Source organism: Rhipicephalus sanguineus, chromosome 4 (genome assembly GCF_013339695.2).
Source record: "Rhipicephalus sanguineus isolate Rsan-2018 chromosome 4, BIME_Rsan_1.4, whole genome shotgun sequence".
NCBI classification, from domain to species: Eukaryota; Metazoa; Arthropoda; class Arachnida; order Ixodida; family Ixodidae; genus Rhipicephalus; species Rhipicephalus sanguineus.
The window spans coordinates 62,784,838-62,802,879 of NC_051179.1; the positions used below are offsets into that span (position 1 = coordinate 62,784,838).

An 18,042-nucleotide genomic window follows, 5' to 3' on the forward strand; every position below is an offset into this window, starting at 1 on the left:
TGAATGAGACGGCAAGTGGCCAATCAGGAAGCGCGTCTCATCGCACGCCGGAATACACATTTTTTTTTCTGGGCTTCTTCGGCGGCGGCGTCTCCGCTTCCGTCAATTTTGAGAAATTGGTTCCGCTTTCCGCTGCTCAACGAGTTTGGTGAAAAACGAAGTCGCGACCGCAATGCAGAGCCGGTCATAAAGACGAACTGCTACGCATACGGGACGCAACGCTTGGTTTCGAGAAGCAGTGGTGTTGCTTGATCAACGTGCTACTGGGCCAGCTGCGCTAAGCACTTCGAAAACACCTGCGCTTTCACGCGCGCTGAGGTCTAATAAACCGGGCTCTGTGGCGGGATACAGCCATCCGAAATGACTGAGCAGCAAGGTTGGTGATGCGTCGAACAAGCGCTGTTCTAGACGTGTACTCCGGCTACGTGTACGCTTGGTTTAGCATCGCAAGCACACCTAATTTTACCCCGAGGAATTAAAAGAAACATGTCTAAACCCCTACAGTAGATGGCGAAACTCCGTGAGTGTTTTGCCGTTACTACAACACTTACTTGGTCCATTCATAGGCACTGCCATGGGATCATGCTTCCGAGTTTTTCATGGCTCGCGCCTGCATCCACACCCCACGGCGTTATGGACGTGTGGCAAATTACGCTGTTATCTCGAGCACAACCTTGGGCGCGCAGCGCCTCTAACCTTGAGTGAAATGCGCCCCTATTAAATAACACTGGCTCGAGAGCGGTAGTTCTGGGCGTCGCGTTGCCTACTTGAGTGCTTTCTTCTGTGACGTCGGGGCGAAGTAGAGCTTGGAGTGAATCGAGTGTAATGTTCCGAAATGGCTGAAAATAACTGGCAAAAAAACTTTGCATTCGCAGCTTCGGCAGACATCGTCGCGGAGCTTTTGGAAGTTGCAATCCACAACATCCTTTACTCGAGGAAGCTGTATCCCGAAGAGATGTTCCAGAAATCGTGGAAGTACAACATTCCTGTTCATGTGAGTTCCCCGATTATTGCACGTGGATAAATCGTCTTGTTTAACGTTCAAATAGGCTGGGCAGCACGTGTTCGGTGCTGTCTAAACAACTTTCTGTTGTGTACCCGTGCTGCCCCAGTTTCGAGCTCTCACAAAGTGCCAGTTAATTTTTTAAATTGGTAAAGGGATGTGACTTCCAAAATGCATTGCACATTTATTTTGCAGCTGGCATCACATCCCCAGATTGTGGACTACATTGACAGCTGTGTGATGACAATGCACAAGTTGCTCCAACGGAACGAGCTGCGCAAGATGGTTGTGCATGTTACGGACTCTAACCACAGGCCCCTGGAACAATTTGTTTTTGAGGTCACCGTCCCAGTTGAAGGGTCCTCGACTCGGTCTAATATCTCCAGGCGGCAAAAGGAAGAGTGAGTGAAATTTATGTTGTGTCTTGTGTGTGTCATGCTGTAACCTGCGCTGCTAGTGCTCTGTCACGAATACCTAAAGCCCCGAGGTCACATTCTCGGTCGAGGCATCCCCTTCAGTTCGAACTGACTGGTTAACCCATTGGACAGGCTGACAGTCACACCCAGTGCAGCGTTGCACTAGACGCTACATGTCACGTAAAAGTGAAAATATCTTCTTAAACTTATAGACAGAGAACATAGCCCCTGGTTATCCAAGAAAACTGGGTGCCGTTCTTCTTGGTATGCCACTTTATGAAATTTTTTAGTGTTCCCCTCTGAATTGCAAGTTCGTACAATCATACCATGCTATTGCTGAATAGGATGCAACCATGTCACATTTTCCACGTTTCTGCACACTAATGGCTGTGTCGTCCACAGGGAAGACTCGTACTTGCTTGACGTGGAAGCGGCAGCGCGAGCCATTTGCCTCAAGGTGACTTCGTGCGACTCCGTCTTGCAAGACAACCCACAAGGTTGGAGACCTTTGTGATCTTTGGCAGCAGCCACATGTAACTTCTGTGTTGTGTTCCCCACAAGTTAAGGGAAGGTGGAGATTGAAGTGATGAGGAATTATCAAAAAAGGATTGTCGCTAGAGCCAATGTTTTGACAAGGGGGCCTGTCGAAAAGTTTACTGCGGCAACATTTGTTGATCAACTTCTCATCACTTCTGTGTATAAAAGGAGTCTAGGGAGAAAGGACTGACTGTTGGGTTAGTCAGCTTCGCATACTGAGTGCGGTGACTTCAGTCACACACACGAAGAAACACACAGATGAGTGCTGGTCGTTGTCTACTTTTTCTTTACGACTTTTACTTCCTCTAAACGATCAGGTTTGGTCATCTTTCCAACAGACAAGTGCAACCGAAAGGCCACACCGGACATCAGTCCAAAGACCTCACTAAATCATTCAGTCAATAGTAGTGACGGGTGCTGTATACAAAGGGCAGGGACGTAATCAATGCGAGCTTATGACTCTCGCTTACTGGTAATTCCTCGTTCAAAGGGAACAATTGCAAGCCCCTATCCCAATCACGAAGTTTCACGGGTTACCCAGTCTTTTCAGGCAGGGATAGAGACACGCTGCTTCCTCCAGTATAGCACACATGCAGCCTGTGACATCTGAGGGCAACACAGGCCTGTTATTGCTCTGTTTTGTGCGGCTAAAAGCCGCTTGTCCCACTAAGAAGGTTGTAAGGTGTTGGGAACCCCGCACCTATTTAATAAGCTAGAGTCTCGTTCATTATCAGAATTAACCAGAAAAATCACTCCACCAACTAAGAAAGACCATGTACGACCATCCACTGGTGGTGTCTTTTTGCCTCTTTGCACAAGGTTGCTACAGGTTGGTGCTGAGCATCATGAAGTGCAACAAATTTTAATTTTTGTCTAAGCAGCGTATTAGTGGGCTGTTCAAATATATGATATCCTGCTAAACATTTAAGGCATTTTTAATGCAAGTATGAAAAGTTATGCTGCTAATGAATTACTTTAATCACTATAATTAGTGAACATGGCCTCTTCATTGCCATGTTGTTGCTTCGGTACACCTTGTAATTAACATTACAGTCCTGTGAATCAGCTCGCAAAAAGTTCTTGAATTTCTACACTGTCCAACGAACACCCGGGCCTGATTTTTATGCTTGTCTGTCAAGCTGTAAAATGAGAGACATGACCAACACTGACAGTTAAGCAAGCTTTATCACACTGCACGTTCTATTAGACAACAAAACCTGCTAAAAAAAAGTTTATTTAAACCAGCTAACAGCTGCGTGCTGCCCCATTCTAATTGTCTCGGGAAGGGCCAAGAGTGTATACCAGAATCTACTCTGTCGTGGCATTACGAAAGTCGAAGGGCCCATAAACCACCTCTGGCATTTTTAACACATTTGAAATGAATGAGCACTGGTACTTAAATGTAGTTTTTAACGAAATGGCAGTGTTACACGTCATAGGGAAGACACAGATGCTAATTCGTTCAGCATTGCATGGAGAGTGTTTAGGGGCGAATAGTAGATGAGCCTTTCTTGTTTGATATTCTAGTTGACAAGTGCAGAGGTGAGATTGCCTCTTAGGAGGGCAGTGAAAGTGAGCAAGAAAGCACAGTGTCCGTATAGTCATTGAGAACCTGTTGCAGCTACATAGTCATTGTAGTCACTATGTAATAAATTTTTGATCCCAAAGTGGTAGTGGGAGTGTTTTAGTTGTGCATTTTAAGCAGTGTCCCGGGTATTCCTTTAATTCCTGCCACTGGCTAGCACTCACTTGAAAATAACAATTCTCGGAATCTGTTGTGGAATGCCGTGGCTTTCCTGCAGAAGGGCTCGCAAGGAGGGTTGTTGCGAATGTGTACAATTCTAGTGTATTTTGTACCACAGTTTTGGAAGGTACTGAGACTCTGGTGAAGCTGTTGTCAGTTCAGGAATTCCCAGTAGCAGGATATTTCTCAATCCTTACCTTTTACTATCACAATTTTGGTGGGCACACCGCAAAGGTGCACGTTAAGTTACTCACTCTTCGCAGATAACGTACAGTGCGCATCCCATGATTGGTGACACTTGCCATTGAAATTGATCCTCTGACTCCTTATACAATACATTTATATGGCCATTTCATCTTCACATTAATGTCCTTCAAAGAACAAAAAAGAAGAACAATTTCAGAGAAATCGCCATGGAACGATTTTAAAAGCAAATGATAGCTCTCCAGAAGACGTGTCTAGATATGCTGCTCGTTAACTTATTGAATAGCACAGTTGGTTTGTATTTTGAGATTTACCTCTTGTTATACTGTATCTTGTAATGGCTCAATTGAGTTGGCCGCACAGAAGTCTCTGCAAAGTATGGGGAAGTGACAAAGACAACATCACTTCGAATGGCAGCTCTAGTTGAGCCTGTTTCTCCGTCCATTGTGGCTCGGCAGTGCTCATTTTTTGTTAAGATGTGTGCCAACTCATTCAGTTAGCACTTTTATGGCAAATGATATGACGAGGGAAGTAAGTGCTTCTAATTGGCAAAAGAAGTTGACATTGCACAAAAGCACATAAGCATCTGTTCTGTTTTGTTTTTTTTTCCCACAGGGTGTTCCTTTAGCATCCAGCTACACGTCGCAGAGAGCACAGCCATGAGGCTTTCCTTGAGTGATGATCCCGATGACCAGGCAGGTTTTGTTACTGTTCTTTCTTTAAAGGGGAAGCTGAAGTGCTTTTTAAAAGAAGTGACTTTGAAGTCGGTGGGTAATCACAGTTTGAGCCAAGCAGAATTTGGAAACCGATGTCAGAGTTCTCAGAAGCGAATGCAAATAGCATTTCTTGGCAAAAAAACAGTGGCTGCGGCCGCAGGGCTTCTTGAGCTGCTGAGCAAATGCGGTGATGTCATCTTCAGTGTGCGGCGTCATCTGCAACAGCAGCACTGTTGAAGTGTGGCCTCCCCATTAGCTCTGGCAACAGCTCACCTGTGGAGCTAGTCACGGAGGCTACGGTTGAAAATACGAGAGACCCTTGTTCAGACTACACTCAGCTGTTTCTCGTTATGACAGATAGCTGCAGATTTTTCAGAGTCTCTATACTTACTTGAGCCTCTGGTACATAAACAGCTCTGTCAGAGTTAGTTCTGGTCAGTGAGTGGTGGTACCTTCCGTCAGAGTGCAGCGCGGCTCTGTCAAAGATACCAAAGATGACGTGGTTCTGGTTAGTGCGTTTCCACGCCCATACTTTCGGCGCACTCGCGTGGGCGGAGCAAGACAAACTTCTTTCACGTTTTCTAAAGCTCCTGCTGGAGCAACCGGGAAAATATTTACGACATCGTCGACAGTAATGACAGATGTCGATCCTCAGTAACCACGAAGTTTTACCGAATTCCAAAACCACTTCGGCTTCCCTTTAAGACTCCAGGGTATTATGTCCTTAGTTGTTAGTACAGCACACAAAATAAGGCTTTTGCCAAGCTGTGAACTTTGAGCGTTAGAAGCAGTTGTTACCACATGTTAGTTGATTCTTCACGTTCACCCATTTGAAGTGTTGCAAGTGCCCTCTGTGGCAGCTCAATGGCCGCAGCACTCGGCGACCGAGGTTTAGGTAGCGGCTTTGATTCCCAGGTGCAGTGGCCGCATTACAGCGTGTGCAGTGCGAAAAAAAAAAAAAAAACTTGTGGGCCGAGATTTCGGTGCATGTTCAAGAACTCCAAGTGGTCAAAATTAATTTGCAGACATGCACTTATGATTCAACAGCAATGTTGCCTGCACGTTCTCACTGGTGTCCTTGTCATATGGCTGTTCTAGACGTCCTGAGCAGGTAGTGTTGCTGAACAATGCCTTCATTTTTCACTGCCAGAACCATACAGACCGCTTAGCTGGCTTCCATTATGCAGATCGTAAAATACTATGTGAGAAGTAGCTGTGAAGAATTGCTGGCTAAAACGGAAATATGAAGAGAAGTTCTGTTTGAGGCATAAGCAAGGTAGCTTTGATGGTATAATCATTCATAATCATGTTTTAAAGGAGTACTGACACGATTTTGAAGTGCAGCAAAATGGACGTTTTTGGTTTCCTTGGCATGTAGTGTTAACGCTCTCCCCACACCGCATACGGGAAACACATATAAATATTTAAGTTTGATTTTAAAGTTTTCATCTCCCAGCATCTGCAAGGCAGCTTCACCGCATGGAGAGCCCTATGACGTTTCAAGTCAGCTCACTTGGTTTGCGAAATCTGGGTTCTGCATGCAGCCTAAATCACAGAAATCGCTGTCGGAGGCACTGGACGACAGTTCACTCATCATGAACCACGTTTGACTGACAGCAAAGGACAGAAGGTGCATATTTCGTGGGTGGCAGTCTGCCCGTGACGTCACGGGCAGACTTGACACGTCACTATGAAGCCGTCCTCTCGAAACCGAAACCGAAACTGCTGGTTGAAAGAAGCGGTATTAAAAATATATGCAATGCATTCCCAGGCACCACGACACTCTTTTTAGGGTTCTCGACACCCGTGCTTTCATTTAGAGCAACAACCCGAAAAATTCTAAATTCATGTCAGTACTCCTTTAAGGCAAATTCTCTGTGCAGACTATGTTATCGTATCATGGTGTCAGCTTTCACTGCTGCAGCTGTGCAATGTCCTAGCTCGCCTCTAATGTGGAACAGGTGCCATATTTTCTCGCTTATAACCCACACAAGATATCAGAGCTACAATGAGGGTGCGGATTATGCGCAAATATTGGTGTGCAAGATGGCTTCATGGCACTGCTTCACAGTAATGCAAGGATGGTGGCTTGACGGCAGTATGCTGGCATTCTTTTATTTATTTATAATTTCTATGCGGTTAGTTGTTGGGGGTGTGGGTTATGCGCAAGAAAATACGGTATAATGAAATGTCAGAAGCAAGAAATAACTGATCACTGGTTTAAGAAGCCATGCGTGTAAGTTGTCTACTTGAATAAAATATATTAATGAGAACTAACAGACAATAATGCCAAGGAAAGGTTCCTTGGCATTATTGTCTCTTAGTTCTTATTAATATTGTGTCTAACAAAGAAAAACAAGCCCTTAAAAGTCATTTTCTTTCCTTCATTCGAATAAAATATATGCAAGGTGAACTCCTTTTTTAGCCACTAATCCATAATTGTTGCTTCTTACACAGTGTCAGAATGGCATGGTATATTGGAATAATTTACTATAGTGTTTAAAAAATTCCAGTGAACGGAAGCTCATCACTTTGAATTTACACTCAACATCAACAATGCCATCGCTCGCTGGCTTTCACCGCCACATGAAAATTGCTGTAGAACTCTCTTATAGCTTTGCCATAAAAAAGTAAAAATGGTTTATTTAATAAAGAAAGAAAATACCATACCACTCCAATGAATGATCGTTGAAGAAATAGGATACGAGGGCTGCCCTGTGTTATTAACAGTAAGCCTTGTTCGTCTGCGTGCTGCTTACAATGGATCATTTCCAACCTGCCCAAGCTAGCCACCAACACCACTGCAGTACTGTTGTCCTTTGAGAAAAAATGCTAGTTATGTAATATAGCTCATCTGTTCACGTGGTTACCAAGTAACAGCTCTCATACACGCACTGGCAGCAAATTTGGTTCACTTCCAATTCCTTCTGCCTTGTCATTTCTACAATTCAATTACACTGAAAGCTCGTCAATTTGGAAAATCGGATAATTCGGACCTGTTCCCTGGTCCCGGCCAGCATATGCATTGTATAAGCATCAAACTCTCGTTAATTCAGTCACATTTCGCTGCAACTCTGTTAATTCAGGCGATCCGCTGAGCGCAAAGCGCCGGAAAGGTCAGCGCAGAAGAGCGAAAACCGCATTTGTTTATGGACAACCGAAGGTAGGCGGAGCTGTCCGTATCGTTATCTTCATCAGTTAGCGACCACGGATTTGTCCACATGCGGATCCGGCACTCAGCAGCTTCGTTTTGACTTGATGATGCACACTCAATGTCACAAAACTCAACATATTAGAAGCTGTTGAAGATGAAGAGCTTTCAGCCGCGGTCGGCATGCTGGCATAAAACTGGCTGCTACATCGCAGTGGACGAACTATCATTTGTCGGCCATTTTACCTGCAAAAGAACTATTGTCACGTGCGCGTATTGGTTGTGGTGATGGCGGTACGTAATGAGGGGATGGGTGCAGAGCACGTTTCGGGCTAATTAAACATGGGAGTCTGGCGCCACGGTCGCATTGAACACGAAGTCGCACTGATGACGAAAATTACGCCTTTTAAACTGCTCTTATGCAAAATAAGCACAGAACTTACATATTCATTAAGAAAATGAAAGTGTAATAATGTAATAGGCATTTGTTTATTGTTTTCTTGATACTTTCGATAATTCGGCATTAGGTTAATTCGGACATTTTTTCCTGTCCCGTGAAATCCGAATTAACGAGCTTTTACTGTAATAGGTACAAATAATTTCCCTTCAGCTCTCCTACATTTGGCAACATATTGTTGCTGCTAGCAGTAACGAATAAGTCTGCATCTCAAGATTTGCACTCTGAAATCTGTATTGTTGGTGAAAAGGCTCATAAACTGCACTGAATTAACTATTTTCTTTTTTTTATTTCATTGGAGGTGGTTCTGATGCTGATAGTTAAGAAAGCATCCTGAATAGAAAACACAGTTTTTTTTTTTTAAATCTATTTTTTGTAAATGTTGTACTACAGACGAACATTGTAAAACAATGTTTTTGGTGGTGCCAGGTACACTTTGGGCATCGATGGCAACCATAGTTATGGTAGGTTTATCATAAAGCGAGAAACTGATTGTCGGAGGTATTTATACGAGCAGCAGTTTCAAGAAATGTGAAAAACTTCTAAACAGAACGTTTTAATATGCTGCAGGTTATAGTGTACAGGATACTGGTAACATAGATAACCAAATGTTTTCGTATGAAACCTTTGCCTGGCGGTTTGTCGAGCACAACTGATGGAGTTCTTCATTATGCAACTGCAGTCATTCCCCTGGATAGAGGCAGATGACAAGGACATCGACATACCTGGGGGAAGCATAGTGCCGCTCAAGTGTGCCAACACAACTGTTGGAAAGGTAAGAAATGTTGAGGATAAGCACCGGCTCAATATAGCGGTGCATGTGTTGATCCTTCCAGTAGCATGGTTTGCACTTTCGGACTTCATGATCATAGACTTACCTCCCTAGTTCCAATCACTCTGGCGTTTACGTAAAAATGGATTAATATTTAGCTAGATTGTTGGGTGAGGACTGATCTTTCTGAATAGCATCAGGGTTAGAATACATAGGCATTGCACAGCACATTGTTTGTATACTCTCAGACAGCTCATCTTGGCAGTGGAGTGAAGCCTATGGAGGTAGGGGCTTCCGCACATTCGTGTTACTCTGCAAGTAGTATGGCGCCTTACGGCTGGTTTCGGTTTTGCTCGCTCACACCGTTAATGCTTTTAGAAAAACATACACGAAAAATGTGAATGGGAGAGATAGACGTTTCGATTGTTCAGCGTACATTTCCGTGTCGCATGACGAGTATATCCTTCTTGGAGAACAAAACGGCAAGTTTGCGGCCACCCCACACGTCATGGATGCCCAGTTTACTTTGGAAAACTGGCGTGCAGAAAACACGGTGCTGTCTAAGAAATGCAAAGAGAAAGAAGACATTCTTGTAAAGTGAACAGTAACTGTATTTTAGCTGTGACTTCCTGTAACTGTTTGAGTCTCATAATAAATAAAGCAGTATTTATTTCAGCAAGGCAAATGAGGAAATTGTCAATAAATTAAGGTATACTTATTGACGTGCTAGCAGGCATGCGTTTCGGTTCTGTAGCTTCCACAGTACTGCCAAGAAAAGTTGTCCCCAAGTATAGTGCCACACAGTATTGCTACATAACAGTAGCAGTTATTGAACACACTTTCTTCATGATTATGAAGATGAGAACAGCGAAAGAGTCTGATGCAAACTGTTTGTCTTGCACAGTGCTGCAGGCATACGCAGTTGCAAATACAGCTGTCTGTAGCCTTTCCTGTGACTTTCCCATAACATATTTGGTGGAGGTGCTGGATATCAGCCCCAGTGTATTAAATAATGTAAAGCTTATCTTTTTAAACATTTTAGCGTAAGTCTTACTGATGTTAAATTGCTGAATACTGTTATCACGTGCGAGCAGCATCATGAGTATTGCAAAGTGAGATCTATTTATTTACTGCAGTAGCGAAAGCGTGACGAATCCACACTGTAACTCATAGCCAGAAGTACTGGCAACCATGTACTATCAGCATTCTAAAGAAGCTTTCGATCACTGCACTATTTTTTGTACGCCTTTCCATTTAAAAATTTGAAAAAGATCTCTGTGTATTGACGTGAAGCCACCTTGCTCGCCGAAATTGCCGTATAACGTGCACCCCAACTTCAGCTCTTTAAATTTTTTATATTTCATGTGCAAGTTATGCGTGAGAAAATACAGTAACTTTCGAGGACATCACTTGCGGTGCATGTTTATTGGCCGAGGCAGCAGCAGAGATGTTAATTAATTCCGCGCGGCATTACACTGGCTGTAAAGTCGTGTGCAAGTGTAGGAAAATACTGATGAACTAAGAATGAGGCATTGAGTGCAGTTTACGACTTGTGCTCGCTCCTTGGTCTTGCATCTCCTTGTTTCTTGTTTGTGTGTAGCTATGATTTCGCATAGAAATAAGAAAAAAAGGCATAACACGGGCATCAAGTAACCAATTTCATGGGTTGTACGAAGTGAAAGAGAACATCTGGATACAATGTGGCTTTGAATAGTAACTTCAATAAACTGTCGTTTTAGTAATCCTTGTCTAATCATTACTGCTGAAACGCCAGAACGTATTACAGTGCTAACATGCATTCTATTCATTGCAAAGTGCAGGTTGTTGTGCATCACAAAGGCTAAACATTGTGATCTTGTTCTGTATTACAGGTGCAGCTCTACGTCGTGGAGAGTGATGTCAAAAAGTCATCGTCTTCTTGATGTTGTTACATTTATATGTGTTCACAAGAATTTTCACATTACTTCAGAGAGTGAAAAGAGGCATCATTGCTCGAGCAACCTATAAATTATTATTATGTAAATAAAACATTAATACTCGGGCACGATGCCCGAGGTCTCGTGTGCGCATCGTTGACTTCACTTTCGATCCACACTACTGGAAAACTAATCTCAAGAGTAGGATCGCAATGCATGTACATGGTCTGCTAGCCAGCTGCATCGCACCGTCTGCTATGGACCTGTCCCAGGTTGTCTGCCTTGCTCGGCTATAGAGCTTAGTCAATACGTTAAATGACTGGGCACTTCCTGGAGAGATTCTTGCTCACATGAATGCGACGTACGACAGCTTGCCATTTTAGGTGTTGAGTGAAACAGTCCACCTAATCTTCTAGGCACCTTGCTGGAAGCGCCACAAAGCAGGGGCGTAGGCAGAAATATTTTTCAGGTGGGGGCGGGGGGGGGGGGGGGCACCTTTTTGATCTGGAGTAGGGGCCGGGCAGGCAGATGTGGTCGAGTGTCATATTGTGCTCTGTATGCCATGGCAAAAAAAAAATTTTTTTTCGGGGGTGGGGGGGGGGTGCAAGGGCCTGGTGTGCCACCCCCTGGCAACACCACTGCCACAAAGGTCACACATCAAGTTGTATGGTCACATTGTATCAACAAGCTCACCTGCTGTTGTCTTGATACAGGGACTGGCAGTATTAAAAATAAATGTTTATTTCTCACTCACTTTTGGCAATGCAGTTTCAGTGTTGCATATGCAGTGTCGCACCATGCTTTTCACATTGCACACTTGTAGTGCTCTGTTCACCAGGAACCTCAATTTGGTGATGCACCTTTTGCACAGCAACGCATTCTTCGCGCAGTGTAAGAAACGCATAATGCGCTCACCCATAGTTGCTTGCGCACGTTGTGCCAGTGGTGGTAGGGTGGTCGTATCTCCAAAGGAATAACCAGGAACACTGCCCAAGAGTGTTTTTGTAGTACTGTATTTCAATTTTTAAAGGTGAACCTGGCTGCCTTTTTCTATTGGCATTCTTGTATCTAATCAGCAGTGACACTGTAGTCAGGTGCATACATTTATGTGTAGATGCTGCTTTTACACGGGAAAGATAACATAGCTGCTTGCGCATTCGTGTAACGTTTTACGCTAAATCCATTGCAGTGCTGCATTACCCAGTTCTGTGATAACACAAAGGCGGTAATTCTGGCTAGTTGGTAATTCATGATCGTCTGAACAATGCATAAACAACAGACGAACACATAAGATGAGACATAGGGCGTTTGCATGTATCGTCTTCTGCATTTGTGCATTGTTTATGCACTGTTTAGAAAATCTGTGGTAGCACTGAAATGGGCGCCGGGTCTAAGTAGGGCCAAAGGGAGCTCCAGCACTGGGCTGTCAACTTTCAGAGGCACTGCTCAACCATTTGAAAAATAGCTGCCGAGCGTGCTTGCTGTCTATATTGGCATAGAAGATGGTCAGCCCGAGCCCACTCATGCAATGGAGGTTCTGGCCCAAATGGTCTGGCATAACAGCTTGCAGTCAGAGAAACGGTGCGGAAAAATTATTTTAAAAGTGAGCTCATTGTACAATATTGTTTGTACGGTTATTCCATTGTTCAAAGCTTGCAATTGCACTTATGTTTTGTTGGATTTTATTCATTTATAACTTCAAGTTTGAATGCTTAATAAAATGTTTTCAGGAAAATGCTGTTCTGTTCTTTGACCGGTGCAGTTCGCTTACGCGGCACTTCACTTAATTGGGAATATGTGATGGGGTGACGATTATAACATACCACCACACTTGTTTTGATGTTTTGATAATAAACACGGGATAATGTTAGAAAAGTTACAAATTGGTTTCTGTAACCATTAAAACATACATTTAAAATATACATATAAACATTTTGAGCATGACATACGAGCTCCGCAAAAGTCAGCATCTCAAGCCAGTCATCATCACCTTTAGGGCCCCAAAGATCCAGCTAGTTCTGGGCCTCGAAATTTCTTAATCCAGCACTGAATGAAATGCAACATGTGGCTGGAGCAGCATTGACAGAAATGATGCAGACTTTCAGCTGATACATCTTCCTTACTAGAAAAAGAAAAATAACGGCAGCTTCGCACGATGGGTGCAAAGCCTGAAGGAAATGCGTAGCTGGGCAGCCTTCCTTGTTTCTCTTTCTTTTTCTGTTTTCTTCTGTCTTTTTTGCTCTCTTTATTTCTATTTATTTCTTCCTCTATTTATTTCTCTTTCTTTCTCTCTCTCTGTTTCTCGCTTGCTTCCTTTTTTTTCTATTTTTACACGTAGTTTTGCCTGCATTACGCCAAGCGACGACAGCATACGACAGCCTGGGCCCCTAAAGTGCTCCACACTTATCATCAAGGCGCTCGAAGAATAAGAGGAACAAGACTTCTCTTCGGCACAAGCGCGCGCTCAATATGCTGCAGATGGCTATGCTGTTCGTGGTTTTGCCTGCGCTACGCCAAGCTACGGCAGCGTACGACAGGCCGGGCCTATGCTCCGCACTTAAAAGGAAGTTTCAACCAGCAGTTGCTGTGGTCTAGAATGAAGTCTTAGAAGGGACACTAAAGTCAAACAATGAATCGGTTTCGATTGATAAATTGTACTCAGAGAACTCTAATGCTGTTTATTTTACCATCATAGGTTTACTCATAGAGGAGAAAATCAAGGTCAAAATTTCATTTTTAAGTTATCTCAAATGCTTTCACGTAGAAGCTTTCCTGGTGCAGAAGTGCATTTGTGAGGTCTTTGCTGGCTTTTCCGCTTTAGCTACCAGCTGACATATGCTTGCATCTTTCTGATAAAATTCTGGAGCACTGCTACAGTCCTGCACGTATTTGCCTGGGTTACCACGTTGCCCTACGTGGGAATAAGTTGCACAGTCGAAGCACACATAGGGGCTTGTTTCGTGCACTTTCAAGCTTGAATTGGTCACGAGCCATCATACAGTCTTGGTTGCAGTTCTTGCAAGCTAGACATGCTAATGTTACCCTCGAAAGCTCCGCATCCAATAAACAAGCTTATTAGCTGTGCTTGCTTATCACTGGACAAGCTCCACATGCCAACACACTAAGCTATGCCATCATCTATGCTATCTTAGGCCAGATACATCAATGGCATTCAATTTAACAATGTTATAGGAGATCGAATATTCCTTTAAAACTTGTTTTTCAGCTCAATAATTGTAATCGGAAGAAAACTTTAATAAGTTGGAAGTTGATGCGTCAAGTTCTGAAATAGCAACACCTTTACTAGAGAAATTGATTGCACGTGCCTTTTTTTGAAAGCAATAAAGTTTACCAAGTATGATCCACCCGAGGCCAATGCAGCACCTTAATGTTAGTTTTCTGTTTATGAAGTTGCAGATTTTTATGTACATGTCGATGACAGCAGGTGCATTACAAATGCATAGATGAGAGAAAGGTTGTCTGTAAATATACCAACTGTCGGAGTAGCTGCTCATCGGGAACACTAAGTGCAGGAACAACACTGGTAGCAGGGGCGTCAGTTATTGCAAAGCCCAATGCTGAAATTGTCAATGGGGGTAAGCCGCTTTCTGCTAGCACTTCGGAGGAGTTCTATGTGCAAGGTAGAGCAGGCTTACAATGTATTCAACGTATTTGAACTGCAAGCACAATAAAGACTTCTTGCTGCCTACTGTTTCATTGAAGAGTATTCCTGCTCTTTCTTGTTCAGAGCATTACACAACACTGCTTGCAACATGAAAGACAAAGCTTCTGGTACATTTTCTCCCTTTGTCATTGTCTCATCTTTATACTAAATTTTCTAAGTGAATGAAATCCACTTCAGGTTGATTACAATCAACATTCCAGTGATTGCACTTACTTCACTAACAATGCATACCAATAGTGCTGTCTGCATTTGGAATGCCTTGTTAGTATTACATTTATCCACGTTTCCGGTACATGTTCACACCACCATTTATTGTGAATGGTTCCGAAAGGCTGAAGAATAAAAGATGAGGCTACTCAGTTGACATAGAATATATTTAAGGTAAAATACATAATGGCAGTTAGCTGATCACGTGAGGGTGTCTTCGGAGCGAATGTACTCCCCCACATCAGCCTGGTGGAACACAACGATGGTCATGGGGTCTGCACGCCGGCACTCTTGCGTGGACTTAGCTGCAACACCAAAACCCTGAAATATGGATGATGAGCAACTGAGTTAAATTTTGCTTACTCCCGATTGCTTGCAATGGTAATAAACGTCACTTAAACCGGTAGTATGTGAGAACAAAGATCTTTTCTGTGAGCAACACATTGATACACCATGCGATTTCATGGCAACAAAGGTATGCAGGAGCCTTCCTACCAAAGGCACACTACAACACTTACAGCGGCCTTTTCTCTCATTCTGAACAAACACAAAATAACACAGACAATACAAGCTGATGCAATGCAGACATGCTTGTCTTTTCTAGCAGGCACAGATACAGTACAGGTAACCACAAAACACTACCGTAAAATCCCAAGCAAGAGTGCCCCCCCCCCCCCCCCTGCAGTGAAAGATATAATCCGACAAGATTTGGAGGGGGGGCCTTGCTCAGTCAAGGATCAAAATTCAAGATGGCAGCGGAAGAGCCTCGCGTGCTTCCAATCAAATGCACAGCTTCCAATCAAATGCACAGGTTTTGCACAGCTCTACAATGCAGTTAGCACCTTACATAGCATGTCTTGGTATCCAATTCTGAAGAAATACTTGGTCCTTTAGAATGTGACAGGCAGCACATGTGGGCAGCACGTACGAGAAGGATCATGAGAACGAATAATAGCACATAATGGGCAGGCCCTTTTATTGTGCATCTGAACCATGAAACCATGGGGGTTGATACGACCCATGGATTCCACTGTAAGCCAAACAAGGAAGAGGATCACGGAATGACTGAGACTCTCAGTAGCCAAAGTGATCATACAATGGATGACTATTCTAAATTAAAGAAAAAGACCTGCATTTTTCAAGCACTGATGACAAATTTGGTCAATGATAGGATCATTTACTGAAACGTCTTCAGTGAAATCTCTTATTCAGGTTTTACCGTATTGTCACCAATATCAGGCTACGAGATGTAGCCATGAGAAAATGAGCGTCTTGTCAGTTGATTAAGCAGAAATCATCATTGTCAACGATGCAGTGCACTTATAGATACACACATGATCACCAAACAGGCAATCTTGAGAGATTGTGCACTCCTTGCTCTGGCATTTGTCTATGTATCTATAAGTGCACTGCCTTTAAAGCAATAACCAACACTATTCTCACTGAGCTGTGGCACCACATCACACCCTGATGCAGTAACTTGCAAATGCAGAGTCATTAATTGTTTATCTTAGCATCTTAATCAATGCTTGTGTCACGTTATACCACATGTCTATGGAAGCAAGAGGTCCAGAAGCTTATGCGCTTATATTGTGGGAGCGTATCACTGCGTGTGTAGACAAACAAATGTTTCAGACCATTAAGCAGCAAAATCACTGTGCTCACCAGGGGAATGTCACTCATGGAGTAGACGACGACGCCGTCGTACGTGTTGGTGCTCTCAGTGATCCTCGCCAGACCAGACTTCAACACGTGGTGCCCATACAGGAATTGCTGCTCCGCGCTTGGTTTGAGCCACACCTTTTGCTGTAAAATGTCGCAGTATTATAGTTAAGCTGAATTAAGGCAGCAAGCTAAAGAGGGTGGGGAGAAACAACCAGTACAATATTCCAAAACGACTTTCTTTTGAGTGACATTGTACTTAGATTGCTTAGGTGTGCTTGCCTGTGGTGCAAATTACATTTCGTGAAAGGGAGTGGAAGAAAAGAGAAGAAAGTGAAGCGCCAGCTACCATCTCTTTAATGACACTACCAGGTATGTTGAGTAGAAAGAGCGATAACTCGCACATTCCCACACATTGCAGTGCCTGTTGTTGTGTGCCATGCTTTGCGCAAGTGCCGATTCTCGGCAAAAGTAAGAAACTAACTGCCGGAGAGTTGTTGGAAGCCTTCTATATCAAACAGAGAGGGTCCGATTGTGTCAGCGACGCATCTACAACTTTGTATTCTTCAGAAATGCGCTTTCTTGATAACATGTTATCTACACCATGCCGTTCCACGTCATAAGTTGGCTCTTCACGCACGGGCGGAAGGTGTCTTCCTTTTGTCCTGTACGTTTCTGGGAGTGTCATTAAACAGTTGGTAGTTGACGCTTCTATTTCTTCACTCCCCCCCCCCCCCCTTTTTTTTTCACGAAATGTATTTCGCGCTACAGCCAAGCATACCTAAGCAGCGCAATATGCTACACCCAGTGTTCGCAAACAAAACAGGCCAAGAACAACGTAGGACAGTAAGGCGTAAGCAGTGCGACCAAATTACGTGCGACCAAATGGCCGAGAAAACGCGGACTCACTTTCGCATACGGTGCCATGTAGTCCAGAGCTGTGACGTGCAAGTGAAACTTGCCGGACTTTGTGAACTTGCCGAAGCAAGTGCCCATGCTGATGAGGTTCTCCCGGGCAACGTTGTTGGCCAGCTTCATGATCTTTTCGCTGCACGACCATAAAAAACAATCAGACGTGTTTTGGAGTGAACGTCCGAAGTTCCGTGCAGTCACCACTCGGCGCCTACTTTACTTGCTTACCTCACATAGTAGACTCTGTCCTTATGAAGCCTGAAGCAGTAGGTGCCATCTGGCCTGTCAATGAGAAGCTTGATATTCTCGGAAATGCTGTCGAAAAAGGTAAGAAAGACAAATGTTTTCAATCTGTCCGGTCGAGCAGATGACGATACTACCAGTGAACTACAATGTTTGCTCGCAGTTAATAGTCATAGTAAACTGGTGTTCAACACTCACTATTTGGAGAGCTTGTCGAAAAATGTTCGAGTTTCTTCGCTCGTGAGCGGACGCATTTTAAGGAGTATTTGACGAACTTGTCACAACACAACAGTACTATCACGCACGTGTACTTCGCACCGCATAAATTTAGTAGAGCTGGCTGTGTTCTCGACTTGGCTTTTTTCGCCTTGTTTCAATCCTTTCTTGTTACGACCACACGAGCCATACAAAGCCGAA

General features: G+C 43.7%; 2 protein-coding genes across 2 annotated transcripts; one reads left to right on the forward strand and one right to left on the reverse strand.

The window, feature by feature from the left end:
* The first annotated feature begins 50 nt into the window (after positions 1-50).
* On the forward strand, positions 51-11,096 carry LOC119390097 (mitotic spindle assembly checkpoint protein MAD2B). Its single transcript, XM_037657641.2, has 7 exons — positions 51-376; positions 876-994; positions 1,199-1,404; positions 1,822-1,916; positions 4,520-4,599; positions 8,911-9,003; positions 10,872-11,096. Exons 1-7 carry the CDS (start codon positions 361-363, stop codon positions 10,920-10,922), a joined length of 660 nt encoding a protein of 219 aa, XP_037513569.1. The 5' UTR covers positions 51-360; the 3' UTR covers positions 10,923-11,096.
* Positions 11,097-14,967: 3,871 nt separating this feature from the next.
* On the reverse strand, positions 14,968-17,959 carry LOC119390102 (60S ribosome subunit biogenesis protein NIP7 homolog). The gene is made up of 5 exons (XM_037657650.2): positions 17,824-17,959; positions 17,611-17,697; positions 17,380-17,518; positions 16,474-16,614; positions 14,968-15,129 (listed from the first exon to the last, which is right to left on the reverse strand). Exons 1-5 carry the CDS (start codon positions 17,877-17,879, stop codon positions 15,010-15,012), a joined length of 543 nt encoding a protein of 180 aa, XP_037513578.1. The 5' UTR covers positions 17,880-17,959; the 3' UTR covers positions 14,968-15,009.
* Positions 17,960-18,042: the final 83 nt, after the last annotated feature.